This window comes from Vipera berus (assembly GCF_964194415.1).
Source record: "Vipera berus genome assembly, chromosome: 2".
Classification (NCBI taxonomy): Eukaryota; Metazoa; Chordata; class Lepidosauria; order Squamata; family Viperidae; genus Vipera; species Vipera berus.
In genome coordinates this window covers 173,393,072-173,414,434 of record NC_138203.1, presented here as the reverse complement: position 1 = coordinate 173,414,434, position 21,363 = coordinate 173,393,072, and the positions used below count along the sequence as shown (strand labels likewise).

General features: G+C 38.7%; 1 protein-coding gene across 4 annotated transcripts in view; it reads left to right on the top strand.

Moving 5' to 3' along the window:
• SEPTIN9 (septin 9) overlaps nucleotides 1-21,363 on the top strand; it is a 299,259-nt gene that overhangs the window by 175,611 nt on the left and 102,285 nt on the right. For all 4 annotated transcript variants that reach the window (XR_014025332.1, XM_081319516.1, XM_081319518.1 and 1 more), the window contains one exon: nucleotides 17,463-18,119. Coding sequence is in view for 3 of the 4 variants with exons in the window: in XM_081319516.1 (XP_081175642.1) it covers nucleotides 17,463-18,119 (657 nt within the window). In the remaining variant the exon portion in view is untranslated. The remainder of the gene's footprint in view (nucleotides 1-17,462; nucleotides 18,120-21,363) is intronic.

Sequence of the window (21,363 nt, the reverse complement as noted above, 5' to 3'; positions counted from 1 at the left end):
TGTAATGTGAAGTTAGGAGGTATACGGTGTCAGGTAAATGTTTTCTCCTTTCCTCTGACATCATCCCCCCAAAGTGTTTTACAAATGCTTCCATGTTGGGTCAATGCTATTTGCTCTGCTTGTTTCTGTACTCTGCTCTAAACAGTAACAGTCCAATGTCAGCATTTTTGCACAGATCACAGATGTTTCCACCCAAAACTCTGCCAAGGTTATTTTTTTTCCCTTCTCTTGTCTCTGATTTTAAGGGTTGCATTGACAAGCTCTGGTTTCCCAATTTCTTGGATCTAGTATTTGTTGCTTCCCTGTTAACTATCTTTGAATGGACCATGATTACATTTCAGTTTTCCTTAAATTAGTGCCCAAATGGTTTGTAATATGAGGAGGGAACCAGAGAAGGGAACTTTGCTCTTCCTTTTATTGTTTCAATCCACTGTTCTTGCCCACCCTCTGGTAGCCCAGATATCATTGAAGGATATGGCAATATTGAAGGATAGTGAAAAGGGATGAGAATTTTGACTAAGAATGATCCCAGTCTTCTCTAAGAACAGATCAGAAGATCTGATCTTCAGTATTTCCAGGGTTGCCGAGTTAAATGACTAGCTACCCATCCGAACTGTATTGGCATCACGTCCAGTCCCTATTCCTGATCCATATCCTGCAATTGCTGCAAATAGGTTTGGCTTGTTGCAGGTCCATAGTATCTGGACTTCATGTGTCGAAGATGTACAAAGCAGCTGGTGAAACCCTTCAGCATTGCTGCCCTCTCACTTTGTGAACGTCATCAGAAGACATGAAACCATCTGCTGAAGCATGACCACAGTCTGGGGATGGGTCTTGCGGAGGGGGAGGGGGGGGACTGAGCTTTGGCAGAGATCCTGACCCATGTTCCTGTGCTTTACTGTATGATGCAAAGCAGAAGAGGAAAGGTCCGTTGCCTGTTCTAAAACCCAGCGGGGTGCTATTGAGAAGTCTTGGAGTCAGGAGGGGATGGGTTTTGATGCTCACCTCCTAAGCCATACTTTCAGGAGAGCAAGAGTTATTGTGAGTTCTCTCTTTTCTAAACTTATTCAGCTTTCTTCAGTGGGTTGTGCAATGATGTATTTTGAAGTTGGTCAGAGGCAAAAGTGACCAGTGGTCTTTAGAGCTGATTTAGTCAAGTTTGTCAGGTTTTTCTTGACAAACCAAAATAATTTCAGTCATAATTTCAAATTCTGAAATCTGAAAGGAGGACATGTTTGCGTTACTTTTTTTTTTAAAAAAGGGTGTTTTAATAATGACCACTTGACAAAATGATAGCAGGCTTGAGTTTTCAAAAGCTTTTACCACAGCTCTTGAGTGGTCTTTACAAAAAAATCTCCCATGGTACCCATCTAGCAAATGAGAGTGGTTTGGAATTGGAAAGGACTGTTGTCTATAGCCAAGGCCAGTTTGAAGTTTGTTTTCATTTGCTTTCAACTTTATTGTTTTTTTTAATAGCAAGATTATAAAAGATAAACAGAGCACAAGAATACAAAAGTAAGCAATAAGGTAAAAAAAACCCACCCAAATCCTAGACAAGATGAGTTGGAGTTTGTAGCTTGCTCTTTTAAGCCAATTTTTCTAGCCCTTCTGGTGTCCTTGGATGCATCAGATAAAGGATTCAAAGAATAGCCAAGCTTATGCAAGCCTTGAATTCGGGCACTGAGATGTGATTTCCCTTCACTTTCTTATATGTGCTTTTGGGACTTGCAGAAAATCTATTGGGTATTTGGGGATGGAAACCTTGAATGAGGAGGGAGAACAGGAAATGCAATTGATTGTATGTTTATAAGATAAAAAGATTTAACAGTCTAAAAGCATCGACAACAAATTCTGTAAATTTCTTCTGTGCAGAAACATATTAGTGCTGTGCAATTGAAGGGTGGAGAGTCATTTTGTCCACCACTAATAATGTGCTGGAAGAATCACTGGAAAACATAGTTCTCTTTCCATATAGCTTCTGGCTTAACTGTAAGCATAATTTTCTCACATTACTGCACAAATGAGCAGCCTTCTCCTTCCCTTTCTTTGAGGGGAAGGGCGGGAGGAAGAAGCTCATTCTGGAAGTCCTTAAAATGGGAGGCAGGAAGAGGCGGGTCTTCATAGGAAGCACTACAGAACTTTGGTCATAGCATTTCCTCTGAAGCAAGAACTGAGACAATTAACCTGTGGCTTTCTGGGATTGTCAGAAGCAGCACGGCATTACGGGGACGCTCGAGGGCGGGTGCCTCTTGCATCTGGGAAGGATCATGAACCAAGGTTGCTTAGGACAGTGAGATGGGCGGCATACAAATTTAAAAAATAAAATAAATAAAATAAAATAAAAATAAAATAGAGTAAAGAAAAGAAAACAAAAAAGGAAAGGAAAGGAAAGAAAAAATAGTTTTTTGAAAAATAAATCAGACTAGTGACTTCTCTCTCTCTCTTGTTCTCTCAGATGGGGTATCTATCATCTATCTATCATTTATCTATCATCTATCTACCTATCTATATCTAAATTGGGTAGTACTTATCAAGATTCATTTGGAGCATGCTATGAATTCAAAGAGAATAAAAGAATTTTGAGGACTCAGAACCATTCCAAATATTTATCTATCTGACAAATAAATGATAGTTGAATTGTGAGACAGAATGCCTACAGCAGGATGGAAAAACAGATCCTGTGAAGGCTGCTATGCTGTTTTTTTCTTCATATTTCCTTTCTCTTTTCCTGCTTCACATCATGAAGGAACTGCCAGATGTTTCTCTGAGAGAATGAGAATTATTCTTTTTAGGCATTCATTTAGGAATGCTGATAACTAGGGAAATATGTGGGACTCTCTCTGGGTGCTGCTTTCTGTCCCATTCTGCTGCATTAAAAGAGGCCTCACCTGGGTGGCTTGGCCTCCATGTCTTTGCAATTCTTTCCCACATTCACCGATGAACAGCCAGAAGGGCTAATATTCTTCTTAAACATGTGGTTAGATGATTGAAGACATGATATAGCTCTCAGCCTTCTTGATTAGAAGACCAGTAAGGAATTGGGGAATTGCTATATACTATTTCTGTCAGGGAACATTGCCCAAAGCTTATAAATTCCCATGAAGTAAATCAGGAATCCTTCTATCAATCTTATATGGAGATGAGGTGTGAAGTGTGCTTTCATTATTTTGGAAAATGTTTGTGCCCACCTGTAGGAGATACATTTCAATTTCATGCATCTTTTCTTTTGAACTTGAGGCCACTTGTTGGAATATTTAATATTTCAGTTTTGCAATTAACAATTTATCTAATAACTGCTCTGGTCCTACCCTGTTTGATGAAATAAGAGTTCTGTGTGCCTTTATTATACTTTTTTTAAAAAAAATCCAGAACCACTATTGTTCTTAGTGTGAAGCCTGCAAGCTACAGCTTGGATCGGAATGGATACTGCTGAACACTTCTACTTCTCTATATAATTCTAATAAGTATTGTAAAGTAGGGAATGGAATCCTTTCTGCCAGAATTGGAAAGAGAGTCGTGTGTTATAATGGAATAACCATAACAGTAACATAACTAACACTCTCAAAGGAACATTTTGTTTATCACAAGGGAATTAAAACTGGACTGAGCTGCACGTGCCAAGGAACAGTTTGAAGAATGCGTGCTGCAAAATACGCCTGATTTGTTTTGTTATGTCTGTTTGCTTGAATCAGTATTTGAAGGAATCTCCCAATCTCTGACTTTACCTAATATAATAGGAACTTACATAGTTTCCAGAGGGACAGATATGTTACTCTGTGGCAGCAAAATGCTGGTGAAATTTGGAAAGCGTACAATGTTTATTACAAAGTTTCTATAGCAGTTAGAAACTTTAATTCATTTTTACTGTCCAGCTCTCTTAAACATATTAAATTGTTGGCTGCTTAATTAATGATAGCTTTGCCTGTCATTGTCTTCAGTTAGTAAGTTAAGATTCCAAAGAGAATTCCAATCTGGTCTGAGTTGAACTGCCCATCAAAAAAGCAACTTTAGGGTTGGGAGAAAAGAAGAGGAAGAAATAGAAGGATTGAAGAGAAGACTAATAGAAGGACCCAGTGCTTTTTTTTGTAAAAGTAAAAGGTGCCGGAACTCACACATGTCATACAACCTGCCTTGCCTACCCTACAAAGGTTCCATCCCAAAAAGGTGCCGGAACTCCGTTCTGAGCGTTCTGTGAGAAAAAAAGCCCTGGAAGGACCCAGTGGGAGAGAAACAAAGTGGCATTGGGAATATAGATTTATAACCTTTTAATGCTATGTCCATTTACTTTCAAGACTAGTTTTGGAAGTTTGGCTTGGGCTAGATTGCTAGGAATTCCTTCTGCTCCCTTTCAGACATAGTTTCAAGAAAAAGGAATGATTCCTAAAACATCCTGAGGAAAAGTTAACTAATACTATGGTTGAAAACATTTAAACTGCTTCCTGTTAGATCAGAGGTGGGTGACAGATCTAAACACACACACACACACACACACACACACACACACTTTTCTAAACATTTTAACTCCCACTAAATTTTACTTTCTGGTAGCCAGGAGATATCTCACACATTATTTTTTCCAGCGTGGAATGTGTACAATAACATGATAATGTAAAAGAAACTGCAGTGGGCTGAAGGTTTTTTGGCTCTGCACATGTGAGGAGGAAAAAAACAGATGTATTGCATATATGTGATTGTGAGTGTGTTAGGAAACACAAGAAGAATAGAGACCGCAAGCCAGATAGATAGACCAAGAGTGGAGATTAGTCCAGCAGAATCTTCACATGTTTTTCTTACATTAGTGTTCTCCATCCTGTCAATGTGTTTTACTATAGCCATAATAATCCCTGGATGCCTTCTTATGTTCTGGTAGGAACTGTAGAATTATAATGGTTGGGTTGAAAAAGATTGTATTGCCAAATGTCCCTTTTCATGAAAAACGTTATCTCTGCTGTGTCCTGAAGTGAGCCTGTCTCAAAGGAGGGGAGGAGGATGATATTTATTTCAGAGGATAAATACTAAAAGAAATGTGTGTGCTCAGTTGTAAGTAATCTGGCTAATCATTACCCCCATAAAAGTGCAACAACCTGATTTAGTAGTTATTCTCTAAAGTTCCAATGTAGTGGGCCACATTTTTTGTTGTTCCAGAAATCAGGATGGTTGCTCTTTAAAACTTATGATTTAAATCAAGCCTTTTTACTAGTGAGTTAAATCGACTTGATTTAAATCAAATCCACCCTGCCAGAAATGCCAATATGAAGGATAGAGAGTAGAGCCACTTAGTCTTGATTTGATCTTAAAAGTCCTTACATGGAATCATGAGCTTTTGTTTTGCTGACTTGTTATGACTCAGTTTTCTGCAGTAACTATAATTTCACTGTCAGAGATCAGTGCTTGGTTCTCAGAATAGATTATGTGTGGGGCTAGGGAGCTGATTAGAAGGCTGCTCCCAATACACAGTTGGTATCAACCACTCTTTTTTTAAAAAAAAAAAACTTTTGGTCCTTGGAAATAAAAAGAAAGAAGAATCAATCAGAAAATATGGAAGTATCACAGAGGGAAGACAATGACATCTGACAGCCCTATTAAAAAAAATCTTTAAATGGGACAGGATAAATTGCACAATAGAAGCTTCCTTTGGAAGCATGCAAAATATTTTAAGGTCTTACGTTCTTTGCTCTCTTGATTCCTTTGCAGTTCATGAAAGGGAGATTGTGCTTGCCTCTTCAGTCACATATCCCTTTGTAACTAAATTTATTTTATAGTTCTAAAAGTCCGTGGTATGTCTAGCACATAACTGCCTGAGAAGATCCTGAGAGAGATTTTAGAAGAATTATGATCAAATGATGTCTTGGGGGATTTAGAATCAAACAATGTCTTGGGGGATTTCTGCTTTGGCCATGGCCTAAAAATATTGAAGGTCTAGGTTTGGGCCTTCCTTAGCCTGCAGTCTTCAAAATCCATGATGGCCCTCCACTTCCAGAATTCACTGTGAGTGAGAAACTCTCAGAACAAATAGTACTTTAGGGGCTGGTTGCTTGTTTTTTTTGCTTGATTTGCTTGAGCTCATCTTTCTGATAGTGTACCTCCCCAGTTACTTGCAAACCATACACACTCAGCTGGCGAGTGTCTTGCCTGACATCACATGTGCCTTTCCTGCTAAGCTTGCAAGTTTCCCAGATGTTGCAATTGACATTAAGAGTAAGTAAGTCAAGGTACTTTTTTAAAAATCTCATTGCAAGGTCAAGATTCATGAAGTGGGGGCCTTCCGAGTGGTTGCCCTGCCTGCCCAGTCTCATTTTTATAATGTTCCACCTTTCTAACATCCCCGTAGTTTTAAGGTATGAGGAGAAATACAAAAAGAATCCTATGCAAATAGGTGCTTTTTTTGTTTTAAAGGGTCTGACTTTCCCTGTCAGCTCTTGAGTTCACTATGTGAAAATTGTACTTGGGAGTAAAGGGGCAGCAGGAAGAAGGACACTTTTCCCATGACTGCTCCTGTTAGAACTCTCTGCTCATTACACTGCTTGTGTTTGTTGAACTTTGCTTGCTTGCAGTGGATCCCCCTTCCCCTACTGACCTTTCCTTTCCCTGGCAGCTGGGGGATGGTTGTGGTGATTGGTCAGCCACTTGCTCTCACTTTCCTCCTCCCCATCCTTTCTGGAGCAAAGAGAACCGTGTTTGGTTTCCTATGGTGTTGCTGCTGTTCCCGAGAATGATCTAAAAGTGTGTTTATCAAGCTGTCAAACCTTGTGGGCGAATGTTTATATTTCAAGGCTGCTATGATCAAGCTGCCTTGGGAATGCATAACTTCACCAGGATTTCCCCTGGAGGAGCAGTAGCCAGAAGAGCTCTGTGCAAATCTAGGGATTTGAGGAACTGCTGTTCATATCCCTTTACTGTGTATCTGTATCTGTTACAAAAGCCTTCCCAATCTGGGGCCCTCTGAATACCGTAAATTGGAATTCTACTGAAGTGCAAGTACTATACACTATAGAATAATAATAATAATAATAATAATAATAATAATAATAATAATAATAATAATAATAATAATAAGTAAGTTGGAAGGGACCTTGGAGGTCATCTAGTCCAACCCCCTGCTCAGGCAGGAAACCCTATACCATTTCAGACAAATGGCTGTCCAGTCTCTTCTTAAAAACATCTGTGACTGATGAGTGGAATAAGTTCCTATAGGGTTCAGATTTTCTTTTTCCAGATTGTGATAAAAATGAATATTCTTGCTGTAGTAGTTTTCCTTTGGATATGTATCCTTTTGGCAATGCAGTGTAGGTGCTACCTGGCTCAGTAGTAGTGAGCTGTGAAAGGGATCTTGAAGTCCTAGTGGACAGTCACTTAAATATGAACCAGCAGTGTGCTGCAGCTGACAAAAAACAACACAGCTCTAGGCTGCATTAACAGAGGGATAGAATCAAGATCATGTGATGTGTTAATACCACTTTACAATGCCTTGGTAAGGCCCCACTTGGAATACTACAACCAGCTTTGGTCACCACAAAGTAAAAAAGAAGTTGAGATTCTAGAAAGAGTACAGAGAAGAGCAACAAAGATGATCAGGGGACTGGAGGCTAAAACATATAAAGAACAGTTGCTAGAAATGGGTATGTCTAGTTTAATGAAAAGAAGGACTAGGGGTGATATCAAATCTAAGAGGTTGCCACAAAGAAGAAGGAGTCATGCTATTCTCCAAAGCATCTGAAGGCAAGAGAAGAAGCAACGGATGAAAACTAATCAAAGAGAGAAGCAATCTAGAACTGAGGAAAAATTCCCTGAAGTTAGAACAATTAATCAATGGAACAACCTGCCTCCAGAAGTTTTCAATGCTCCAACACTGGAAGTTTTTAAGAAAAGACTGGACAACCATTTGTCTGAAATGGTGTAGGGCAAGGGTCTTCAAACTTGGCCTTTTTATGATTTGTGGACTTCAACTCCCAGAAATCCTCAGCCAGATCTCCAAGAACCCTCCCAATTCTGTTATTCTGTTAATCTTCTAAAGGTCATAAAATGACAGGGGTTACTTAATGAGTTTAATGGTTGAATAGAAATTCTTAAGTCTAACTGACAGGAGCAACTAGGACTCAGATGGAGACTTTCTTATCTTCTGTGTAGCTGATCCTTGTAATAAGTAATAGAATTGCTGACTGGAGCAAATATTTGTCGAAGTAGAATTCACATCCTTGAATTAGCTCTCTCTACCGAAGCTGACAATTGCATGGAAAAGTTTCTTCTTTGAATCAGACCATGTCTGATCAGCAAGGTCCTTTAAGCTGTTGTGAATCTCTGTGTGTTTTGGTGGTCCGTTAGTTTAAACTATTATTTCACATTTCTGGACTGCTCCTCAGTTTGTCTTCCTCCTTGTTCCCATGGCTCTGCTTCCCTGGCTTAAATTTTGGTCCATGATGCATCTCAGGCAGCTGCCTACACTCCTGCCCTTGACTTACTGTACAAAATCCTTGGGAATCATTCTTAGTGTTATCTCATGAATGCAAAACAATCCAAAACGTTCAAAAAAAAATTGCAGATGAAACAGGAGATGTTGCAGATGAAGCAGTCATACTCTTATTCAGTATATGCATATTTTACATTTTGTAGGAAGTAAATTCCCCTTCCTCCATTTTTTATCACTGATTTCCTGTAGGAATGTCCTTGCATATGTTTTCTGTATCATTTGAGTGGGCTCTTTACAAACTTCTTTTGTTCTCTGTGGATTTTAGCCAGAACTGTTCTTGCAATGAAGTTAATAAACTGATATCAAGTTTTATTTGATCCAGCTTGAACAGATGGAAAGACTCTTGGGGAACTTAAGGCTTGCAGAAAAGTGTTGTAACACAGACAGGAAATAGTTGAAGCTAATTTAAATGAGGTGAGGGTGGGTTTTTTGTTGTTGTTATGATTACCTTGAGTATCAGATACTTTAACTGCAAGCTTGAAGATAGAGAAAACTGCCTCAAAGATTATGCCTCCTGTAAAAAAGTTGAAGGCTTTGTCTGGAGTTCAGTAGGTAGTTGAATCAAAGTTTCATTTGCCCATATCTTTTTTATGTGGATATGAGACCTTTGTTTTGCTGTACATGTCTTCTCCTTGTCGAATGCATCGCTCTTTAAGCATCATTGGAATGGGTGAACTACATGTGTGTGTATGTTGGGGGAGAAAGAGATCTATGTAGTATGATCAGGGCTTTTTTTCTCATAGAACGCTCAGAATGGAGTTCCGGCACCTTTTTGGATGGAACCTTGTAGGGTAGGCAAGGCGGGTTGTATGACATGTGTGAGTTCCGGCACCTTTTTCTTTTACAAAAAAAGCACTGAGTATGATCAAATGCAACTTTCCCCACATGGTTTGGGAACTTAGAGAACAGGAACTGGAAAGTTCTTATGTTGAAGAAATCTGATCAAAGGTGTATCAAAAGTGCTTCTACAAAGGCAACTTGAGGAAGAAGAAGAAAATGGTTTGCTTCTCATTCAAGAAGCTTCATCAGTTGGGATGGTAGAGGGATGGAAAGATAGGTATTGGCAGTGTCTATGGAAATTCTCAATCATCCGGGCCATGGTTGTTCTAAAGGTGCTTTTTTTCCGTTCTGAAGAACTAAAGAAGCTTCTTGGATGAGAAGCAAAATGTCTTCAAGCAAAAAACAAAACAAAAACCAAAGTCCAGTTCCTTTTGAAAAAAGCACCTTCGGGACAATAGGTACTGACAATAGGTACTGAGACTGGGTGGTGGTGGGGATGGAAGGATAAGTTCTGACAGGATGATCTAATGTGTACCATTTCATGCTTCTGTTCATCAGAAGTATTTAACTATGCTTGAAAGAAGGTAAAGTGTTTGATAAAAAGTTCTATATATTGCCCTAGGACAGGAATAGGCAACCTTGGCTCTTTTATGACTCGTGAACTTCAATTCCCAGAATTCTGGGAATTGAAGTCCACAAGTCATAAAAGAGCCAAGGTTGCCTGGCCCCTGCCCTAGGAAATACTTTTTACTTCCACATGTCTATATTAAAATCATGATAAACTTATGCTATCCCAATATAAGATTAAACTGAAATAGTTCAGTGGATATTTTTTTAAAATAAATATAACCTCATTTAATTTGTCCCTAGGCTCATGTCTTATTTTCTTAATTGGAATCCCTCTTTTTCAAGATAATTCCCAATGAAATTTGACAATGGTTTGGCATTTAGTGTTAGAAAATAGAACTTAAAGGTTGGAAATGCATAGAAGCTTGTTGTTAATATGTGTGACTAAATAAAAGTCATAACTTTGAAGAAGCAGGTTTGTTTTGTTTCTGTTGCAAATGGACAGAGCTTGGGAGAAGACAGACAAGCTTGTGGTGTAAGATGTTAAGTAATTTTCTTTAAGCTTTCAGGAATTAATTTTTATACACAGGCACATTTTGAGATGCCTTCTTTCAAAGGAGGCAAAGCTGGTAATTAAGATTGCTCTGTTTGCTAATCAGCAGTAGACATTCAATAATTATAAAAAAATATTTTAAGACTGAAGCAGTTAAAAAGCTTGCTTTGTATTTGTGGTTGAATCATGGTGTATTCTTATAGATAATTATATGGGAGTAAAGTCAATTGAACTCAGTTGGGTCTACGAGTGGATATTTATAGGATTGTACTGTAAAAGAAGCTAGTTCATTCATCAACTTGAAATAGTTCACAAAGATTCTGTGTTGATTTATTCATTCCATATATTATTGTTAAAGTGGCTTTTGCAGACAAACAAACTTGAAGTATATTAGCTTATTTGTAGTTTTAAATCTCTTGAAAGGCAGTACAGCAGGATGTCTTTGACCGCATATATTTGTTTTTTGCCATTTGACAATGTTTATAGGTTTGGAGATAGTTGTTCAAATTGTTCCTTTTCAGCTGGCTTCACACCACAGTGGTTATGCAGATGTTATTGAACTTGAGCTCCCATCAGCCTTAAACACCATGGTCTAAAGTGAGGGATGATGGGAATCAAACCACATCTGAAGAGCCATATATTGCTAACACCTAATCTATAGCAACCAGCAAATTCTATCTTTAGCCATGCAGAGAAATAAATAAAAGAACTTGGACGATTTTCACTAGTCTCTTTTCAAAGTCAGCATCTTTTAAGACATCTTTTGCTCTTTAAGGCAAATGGTTGTGGAGGTATTTTTTTATTTATTTATTTTAATCCCATTTATATCCCGCCCTTCTCCAAAGACTCAGGGCGGCTTACAATTTAAAGCACAAATCAATGTGCTTAGCAATAGCCTTCATTCTATGTATATGCCTGCTTATTAGGGCTTTTGCCCCCCCCCAGCGGCATTATTACAAAGTCAGCTTAATTGCCCCCAACAATCTGGGTCCTCATTTTACCTACCTCGGAAGGATGGAAGGCTGAGTCAACCTTGAGCCTGGTGGGATGCGAACCTGCACTAATTGCAGGCAGCTGGTGTTACTTAAGGAGGCATTAGCCCACTGCTCCACCAAGGTAGGGAATAGACTTTTAAAAATGGGATAATATAATTTTTAAAAATTACGTCGTCGTAGTTCTGATTGTATTTATACCCATCCTCCCTCTTTTTTGTTCCATTCAGTCATGTCCAAGTATCGGAGACTGCCTAGACAAGTCCCTGAAGTTTTCTGGGCAATGTTTTCAGAAGTGCCTCCTTCCTAGTGCTGAGTGAAAGGTGGCAAACTTATCCAACATACCTTACTCCTACTACCTTACTCCTACTATTTTCCACACAACAGCAACCCTATGAAGTGGGTTGGGCTGAGAGAAAGTGTCTGGCCCAAGGTCATCCAGCTGGCTTTGTACCTAAAGTAGGACTGGAACTCACAATCTTCCAATTTGTAGTTTGATGCCTTAACCACTACACCAAACTGGTTCTCATTTAACCCTATTAATATAGTACAGGGGTCTTCAAACTTGGCCCTTTTATGACTTGTGGACTTCAACTTCCAGAATTCTGGGAGTTGAAGTCCACAAGTCATAAAAGGGCCAAGTTTGAAGACCCTTGATATAGTATAACTGCTCTAAAGTTAAAAATAGTGGAAGTCCTGTTCACTTCTCATCTCTTACTATTAGGCCTTTTCCAAGTTCCGAGTAGCTCTACGGGTTAAATATATTTACCATGTGTGGAACCAGGGTCAGCCTCTCTCCCTATCCCTTTTAAAGAGGCTATATTGTCCTTGATTTGAAAAATCAAGAGCAAAATTTCTGTCATGGTGGCCTCAGAGTGGAACACTTCAGGTAAAACACAGATATGGTGTGTTGGGTCATATACCTTTCTTTGACTCAGGACATATTGGGTGATTTCTTATTTCCTATTCTCAATTTAGGTTACTAGTTCTTGTAATCTATATTCTTCATTCAGTCATCTTTATTGAACTTCTCTTAACTGGAATAAGGTAACAGCAGGTGAAAATAAGATTAGGGCAATAGAAGCCTACATTTAGCAGAATTACAGAAAATTGGAAAAAGGAAAAGCTTGGCTCAAGAGACTAAGCTAAGGTAACCCTAAGCTAAACTTGATTTTTCCTGAGGTTTTGGTTGGGATTTGTCTTTTCACACTGCTGGCTGTCAGCAAAATATTAATCTATATTCTGTCTTTCCAAACTGAAGAAAACAATGTAGTGAACAGAGATTAAAAAGTCTTTTGCAAAACATTGTTTTTAGCTGGGAAGTCTTCCCTCTTCCTGTCCTCTCTCATGCCAAGGTTTATTATCTCCCTTGTGGTCTGACTGAAACTAGAAGACGTGCATGCATCACGAAAGTATAGCTCTGCTGTCTATGCTCGCTAAGGTGCAGATGCTTCCTGGACACTAATGAAGGAGTTATGCATGGTGAAATGGATCTGTGGAAGCTAGACGAAGACCACTATTACTATGGATTGCTAGACGGTGTTGCATCTCCATTGCAGGATTTAACTTAAAAGAACTGTAGACCTGAAGGGAATGTGTTCAACCGGAATGTTTTTTTGTGTGTGTGTGTGTGTGTGTGTGTGTGTGAGAAATGAGGCATGTTAAAAAGTCAAGGTCTTTGTGATCTTCTGAGGTTGCGCATTCTGCACTAGGTTTTACATCATCTCCAGCAGCTTGTTTCGCACATTTTTTTTCTCCTTTTCTTTTCTGCTCTCATTTATTCTTCAGACCATTGACCCTCTTATCATCATTTTTTCCCATCTTCCGTTTCCATTTGGAAATATGTGACATTTCTAGAAGTCTCAAGATTCTGCAGCTGTCTTTCCAAATCTGGCCTCTTCCAGGTGTCTTCCCAGCCAGTCGGATAATTTAGGGAATCTGCTGACAAAACTATTTTTTCTTGAGACTCCACCTACACTTGTAAACCACACTTGTATGTTATTCTTCCCCTCTATGATCAGATTGCATTTCAAAATTAACTGGAATAACTCAGATTGATTTGCAAGGCTAGGTTTATTCACCCTTACACTGTAAGAGTACGCAATACCAGTTTGCTTCATTACCTTGTTTGTTTGCTGCTTGTCCCTGAAGTTCTTCTGAGTTTATTTGAAATTTTTGTTACTCATGGTACTGTTGTCTTCATTTGATAACAATAAAGATCTGGTGTTTTCTGAATGCCATTTTAACAGAACAGATACTTAACCTCTTTCAAAAGATAATGTTTCTCATTACCTATACAAATGCACTACAGCATGTAAACAGCTATTTATCTTGATTGGTGGTAATGCAGAAAGCAGGAAGGTTAAGTATAATATTGCAAGCACACTGTGATGTTTGCAGGCTGCAGGGATTGAGCTGCTGGTGCCAGCAACAGTCTTCCTGTCCATATAATGGATGTGGTGTTGCATACTAAGCATGTCAGCCTTCTGAACCAATCTTCAGACCTCCACGTGTTGTGAAATTAAATTAAATTGATTGTAATGGCGAGGTAATTTATAATTAAACAGAACCCAAGTTACCGTAAATAACTAGAGCAGCAATGTCTTGTCTCAGATTTTTTTTCCTATCCTATGCACATACCAACATTAAAACAATGTTGTGGTAGATACATCATCACACTGAGCTGTATACACTGTCAACACTTCATATATGTGGCTCTACAGATGTTGCTCAAATATAACTCCCAGGAGTCTCAGGCAACATGACCAATGCTTTTGAGGTGATCCAAGTATATATCTATGCTGATATGTAGATATAGAGGGAAGGGCCTTAAAATTTGTGAAACCTTTTGAATTTTCAATATCTTAGCATAAACATGACCTCAAAACATGATCTATTCTCCACACAAGTCCTAGCTCATAATTTATATGCCACTGGATTCTCATTCTTTCTCCATTCACTAGATCAGGTAGTTTCAGTTTATTCAGGCTGCAAAACATTGACAGAAACCTAACAAAAATATGAAATGCATATTTTTGTAATTTATGGAAAAGCATATATGGACATTATTTGAATTTTACAAAAAAAGATGCCTCAATTACTGTCTCAGAAGGTCCACCATTTATGACATATATTAAAAAGTAAGATTTTTATTATAATTACAAAATGTTTCCAATGTTCATCAATTAAAACTTGCATTTCACAATTCCCTGGGAGTTTAATGTTTTAACCAAATTAATCATTCTCAAAGGCAATTTTGACCTTTTCCTTAGGGGAAAAAAATCTATGTATATGTCCCTAACTGTGAATTTTGAGCAAACTCTTATATTGCCCATGGTCTGTAATGGAACTCCCATCAAGTTCAATTTGAGAAATCCTGTTTTAGCTGCAAATATGATTTTTTTTTGGTATGGATTTTATTGTCTACTCATGAGTACTGTCTTGCAACGTGGGCAGTAACCTATAGGTCATCTTGTACTGTGTATTTGCTGTTTTCTAAAGTTTAGCATGAGGATTTTGTAAATGATTAATTTTCTATGTGGTAGAAACCATACTCCAAAGCATACCGAAATGTTTTTTTTTTAGTTTGAGCACTACTGAAATTTGTGCTGCATGGAAAGCTCAATTGACCTTATAAATAAAATGCTTCCCTTTGCTGCTTTCTAATAAAACCTAAAAGAGCTAAGTATAAGGAAGAGGCCGACAGTGCAGTTTTTGAAACATGCCAAGTTGTCAGTGAATCTAAGCCATGTGTCTGGCCAACTCACTCTTGGGAGTTGGACAAATTGATGTGTCAGACCTGTCCCTGATCCTGTCTAAGTTTTATAAATGTTGATCTTGAGCTATTTTTCTAGACAGTGCCCTATAATTATTTTGATCATGTGACTGGAAGGCTTTGAGGCTTCTGTTCTTTTGGAAGACATCTGATACTTTGGTGGGACTATATTTATTTTAATAATTTATATGGCCACCCATCTCACAACGACTGTGGGTTGTATGCAAGGATTAAAACATCAGTTTCGAGCAATGACCCATGATACCCAAGATAAACATTACATCCCAATCATAAAACTGCTTCAGCAGCAAAGCTCATCTAACATTCTGGCCCAAATGCCTGGGGAAATGTCAGGTATTCAGAACTTGAAAAGCTAACAGGGTCAGGTCAGGGTCATCTGGCTCTGTGACAGGATGATGTTCCATAGGGCAGGTCCTGCCATAGTGAAGGCACAATTCCAGGGTCCATCAAGGTGATGGTTTTTGATAAAAGAGGAGTGAAGCCTGTTAGATCTGGTGGGGCAAATAGAAGTAATGGGAGAAAGGCAGTTGCCCAAATAGTCTGGCCATATCCCGTGAGAGCTTTATAGGTGAGAAGTAGCACTTAGAATTGTATTTAGAAGCCTACTGGAGCAGCTTGTGGAGCAGGGTGTATGAGTATGTGAAATTGACAAAACTGCCTTTGCTGCTGCATTCTGAACCAGCGTCAGGTTCCAAATGTTCTTCAATGGAAGTCCCATATTCAGTGCATTACAGGAATCCTAATGGGAAATATTTAAGATGTGAGTTGTCATGTGCAAGGCCAAAGCCAGGGGACAACTTACAACCACAGCCACTTAATCTCGGTAGGGTTGACCCAGAGTTCTCCTCTATCCAGACCCTCATAGAAAGAAAGAACTTCAGTGGCATCATTCGGTGAGCCCAGGGTAGAGAAGCACAGTTGTTTATCGTCAGTATACTACTGATAAATGTACCCCACACTTGTGGATGACCTTACTCAGCAGTGGATATTATATAGGAGTAATGAGAAAGTAAGAATCTAGAGGTTCTCCACAAAGCATGAGTCTCAGGTTCTAGTTCTCCCCCTCCACACACATACTAACATGAAATTAAATAGCTGTGAATAAAGGAAAAGAACCATTGTAATACAGTGCAGGCCAGGTCAGAAGAATACCATGGACAATGGTATTGACAGCCACTGAGACATCAAGGAGGGCCAGAATGGATGCAGTGCCCCCACTTTAGTCCCCCAGAGGTCCCCAACAAGTGCAATCAATGATTTCCCAGTATTATAGTCAGGCCCTATCTGGAAAGGATCCAGATAATCTGCTTCTTTTAGGACCAGGTTGGAGGCTGGATGAAAATTGTCTAGTTCTCTTGATCCATCATCAGTCTCTGCAGAAGAAGGCAGGCAACTGTGTCTTGCAAAGCAGACAGAACAGTTTCAGACAGTGCAGTATTTTGCCACTGTCTGGACCCAACCACTTGTCACCTCCCAGGAAACCTTAGTCAGGCAGGAGGGAGAGGAAATAAAATACAGGTAGCTGAACTCACAGCACCGGGAACTCTGCTCATTTCATCAGAGCTAATACCTTCAATCTCTTCCCAGATAACTGTCTCAGGAAATTCCAAAGGATCTGGTCAGCCAGATTCCACTGCAAAAAAAAAAAAAAAAAACCTGAGTGACTTTATCCACTAGATGCCTAGAAGAGTCTGCAGTTATTATTGTGTCCTTTTTATCCACTCTGCAGATATAGTAAGGGTTAAGAAGTAAGAAATCTCACTGCCCTTTTTGCCACAAAATAATCTTTAACAAAGGCTATTACTTACGGTATGTTTGGTGAGGTTCATTGGGGTTTTTCTCCAGCTGCATCCTCCGTGTCTTTATGCCATGATATACAGTAAATGTAATGAGTGAGAGCAAAGCATATTTTTAGAAGAAATCTCAAGGTAAATGAAACTAAGATTTTCAAAAAGATGAAGGGACTTTATGGGGTATACAATTTTATGCAGAATCTAGAAATCTTGTGATACTTTATGACTCTTCAGACTGCCAAGAGTAAAGTATTCCCTTACTTTTTCAACTGTATTTGGTAAAGCTTGAAAATCAGATTAAGTTTCCTAATAGTTCAGCACAAATTCCCTAAAGATCCAAAGACTCAACAAGTCATCTCCCTTTCTTAAGTATTTGAATTACCAAAAGGGATATCATCCAGTTTGAAGGATATCATCCAATGAAGTACAATGTAGACAGATAATTTGCAACTCAACAACACTAACTATGTAATTCTGATAGTGTTGTTTAAATTCCATTTTTTATATCTTTCAGCTTTGAAGAGATCCTTTGAAGTTGAAGAAGTAGATCAGCCTTCAAATTCTTCTACTCCACAAAGGCGGACACCCAATCCTCTTGTTAGGTCCACAGTGTCCAGTTCCACGCAGAAATTCCAAGATCTTGGGGCCAGAAATTCAGAGACTCCTTCCAGACATGGGGAGTCTCCAGCACAAAGATCTCCCAAGTCTTCTTTAAGGAGAGTTGAGATTCCTGGGCCAAAACATCCTGAACCAGTGTCCAGAAGAACAGAAATCTCCATTGACATATCATCTAAGCAAGTGGAAAATTCCACCTCAGGAGCATCAAGATTTGGCCTCAAGAGAACAGATGTGTTGGGACACAAGCCTCTTGAGACCCCTCCCAGAAGGACTGAGATCAGTATAAGTAAGCCCCAGGACCAAACTCTTCGCAGAATGGAAGTCCCCTCAAAGATCCCTGAACCAACCCAGCGCAGAGTTGAAGCCACTAGTCCGCCTTTGCCTGATGTTGCTACCAAACGTGTGGAAATCCAAGTAACAAAATCTTCTGAGGTCCCCGTGCCACCAATCAGGCAGACAGAAAATGTGGAGCATTTTTCAACCAATCAACATCTGCCACCAGAACCAAAGATGCAGCCAGTGGTGACTGAACTGCCACACAAAGGCCAAGAAGGTAAGCAAATAAACACTTTTTCCTTTTCAGTTCTTTGTCTGTCTCTTCCTTTCAGAGATTTTTTTGCCAGCCACCAGGATTATAATCAGTTACTATTTAAAAAAAAAGAAAAGAAAAAAGAAATTGGTGTATTAATTCATGGGTATTATTTCAGTTATAGCTCAGCTTTATTTTATTTGTTTGACTTATATCCCCCCTTTTGTACAGGAGCGTATGGTGGGCTAAGGGATCTGCCCAAATCACCCAGGGAGCATCTATGGCTGAGAGTGGAGTAAAACCTCTGCCTCTCCACTTACAGCCCAACACCTTAACCACTATACCACACTGGCTCTTATTATTTGTCTGGATTACTTGAGGTAGCAATAAGATTTTGATTACTATGCCCATTGCTTTTATATTAATTGAGGGATGGAATTGTGTTCATATTTATTTTAGACTGCTGTGGATGAATTGTGTACTTCTGAATTGGCACTGGATTTCTGTGTTGCTTTACAGTTTGCAATTAAAAATCTGAATTTTATATTTTATAACAGAATAAGCAAATGCGTTATATTCATTGGATTTGAGATCATTGTTACCAAAGTAAATGGCCGGATCTTTCCATTTTGAAAATGGAAGATTCTATGTAATGTGTTTTCCATAAGCTAGATATAGGTGGTACCTTGCTCAATAGTAGTGACTGTGAGAGGGATCTTGGAGTCCTAGTTGACAATCGCTTAAATATGAGCCAGCAGTGTGCTGCAGCTCCAAAAAAGCCAACACAGTGCTAGGCTGCATTAACAGAGGGATAGAATCAAGATCACGTGAAGTAGAAATACTACTTTGCAATGCCTTGGTAAGGGCACACTTGGAATACTGCATCCATACTGAGACTCTAGAAAGAGTACAGAGAAGAGCAACAAAGATGATTAGGGGACTGGAAACTAAAACATATAAGGAACTGTTGCTGGAATTGGGTATGTCTAGTCTAGTGAAAAGAAGGACCAGGGATGACATGATAGCAGTGTTCCAATATCTCAGGGGCTGCCACAAAGAAGAGGGAGTCAAGCTATTCTCCAGAGCACCTGAAGGCAAGACGAGAAGCAATGGATGGAAACTAATCAAGGAGAGAAGCAACCTAGAACTAAGGAGAAATTTCCTGACAGAACAATTAACCAGTGGAACAACCTGCCTCCAGAAGCAGAGAATGTTCCAACACTGGGAGTTTTTAAGAAGAGACTGGACAGCCATTTGTCTGAAATGGTATAGGGTTTCCTGCTGAGCAGGGGGTTGGACTAGATGACCTCCAAGGTCCCTCCCAACTTTATTATTCTAGCCATTATAACCATTGTATATGAACAGTATAGTTTCTTGTGGTCACACAACAGTAGCATTATCCAAACTGTGGTTACAATTCTTGAGGCTTGTACTATGTGCCCCCATATAGATAACTCAGGCAGAAAATGTTCAGAATTGCAACCAAGTTGCATTTTTGGGTACAAAATAGATTGTATAATGTCCAGGATTAATGCTCAGTACTAGAATGTGTGTTAGCTTTGAAATAAAGTCCTTCTTCAAAGAGCTGTCATATCCAGATAGAAAAGGGTTGTGGGGCTAAATTTGGAGATCTTTAATCACAATCTGATTGTAATAACACAATTATTTGTTTATGATTGGCAGATATTTTAGTTGGCTTTAAGAAAGATATTAGTATGGCAGTGGTTTTTGGTTTTTTGTTCCTCGATAACCGACATAGCTACCTACACTTTTTGAAAGATTTCCATTACAGTTGTCCAGCTTGTTTTGACTAGTAAGCTAGAATTTAAAATTACCTACAATTGTATATAATTATGTATTATAAGTTATTATCTTAACCATGCTGGCATTTTATTTGGTGCCAGGCATGAGACTGGGATCTTGAATATCCTGACTTTCAGATGGCAATTCAGAGACAACTTTGCAGTTTAAGAGGATGAGAACATTTCTGACATGGCATTTGCCATGTTTTGACCTTCCAAAGAGAGGATTTCGTAGATACTCTTAAAATATTTTTTGTAGCACTAGGAACACGCCATGAAGGAATGCAGTCAATCAAAACATTGTGATGTGCATATGCTCTGCATTGCGTTCCCTTTTTTTATTATGCTTTAGTATGCAGAACTGTTTTATAGTAACAAACAACTCAAATAAAAAACAGTTGTTTAAGAAGATCCAGGGCTTTCTGGCCTCTTGCAACTGAAAAGTAATGGTTTTACTATAGACAAAAGCAGTAGTTGGACTGTACTTAACTTTCCCTATAGGGATAAGTGTTCAAGAGGTGAATGCTTCAAAAATTGGGGGCGTAGGGGCTTTTTTAAAAATTTAGGGAATCTTCCTTTGTTCTTTAAATGATATTAAATGGTCTACCATTATTTTTGCATGCTGTACCTCAAAATATAGAAAAATGTGTTGATTTCTATATTGCCATAGTAGGATGGCACAGAACAGAGTTTTGGTGTCACAAAACAGGACTTGAGATCACATGCAATATTAGGGCTATTTGTTTCCAGTCTTAGATGAAAGCATATTTTAGTTACTTCCAGTGCTTTTTTTGTAAAAGAAAAAGGTGCCGGAACTCACACATGTTATACAACCCACCTTGCCTACCCTACAAGGTTCCATCCAAAAAAGGTGCCGGAACTCCATTCTGAGCGTTCTATGAGAAAAAAAGCCCTGGTTACTTCCTTGCTGTACTTTTGTTCTTTTTCATTGTCGCTGAACTGATACAAATTCAATTTCCTACTATCCTCTTGAAGATTTCATATTCTTTGCTACAAGATTCTCTTTAATGCTTCAAGGCCCATTTGTAATAGCCTTCATGGTTTGCAAATATTTTACTTGGATCTAATAAAAATATTACCATAGTGTGGTTTTTGGTTTTTTATTTCTAACATAGAGAACTTTCCTTGAATGTCAGGTCGCTGATTCTCTTTTCTACCTTCTTCTGCTAACGAGGTCCTACTTTTCTCTTTGTTAAATGAAATGTGCTGTTTAGAAGATTCCTACTTTCTATTGCAGTTTCCCCTTAGTATTTATGTATGTGCTTCTGCTTCTCTGCACAGGTCTGATCAAAAAAGAGATTGTGAAAAACATTAAAGGGTAGACTCAGATTATTAGAAAGCTGCTCTTCTATGGAAAAACACTATGTATAGTGTTTCAGATTTTTTTTAGTTATGAAAAAGAATTGTTAAGGATCAAGAAAGCTAATCTAAACTCATGCGTGATA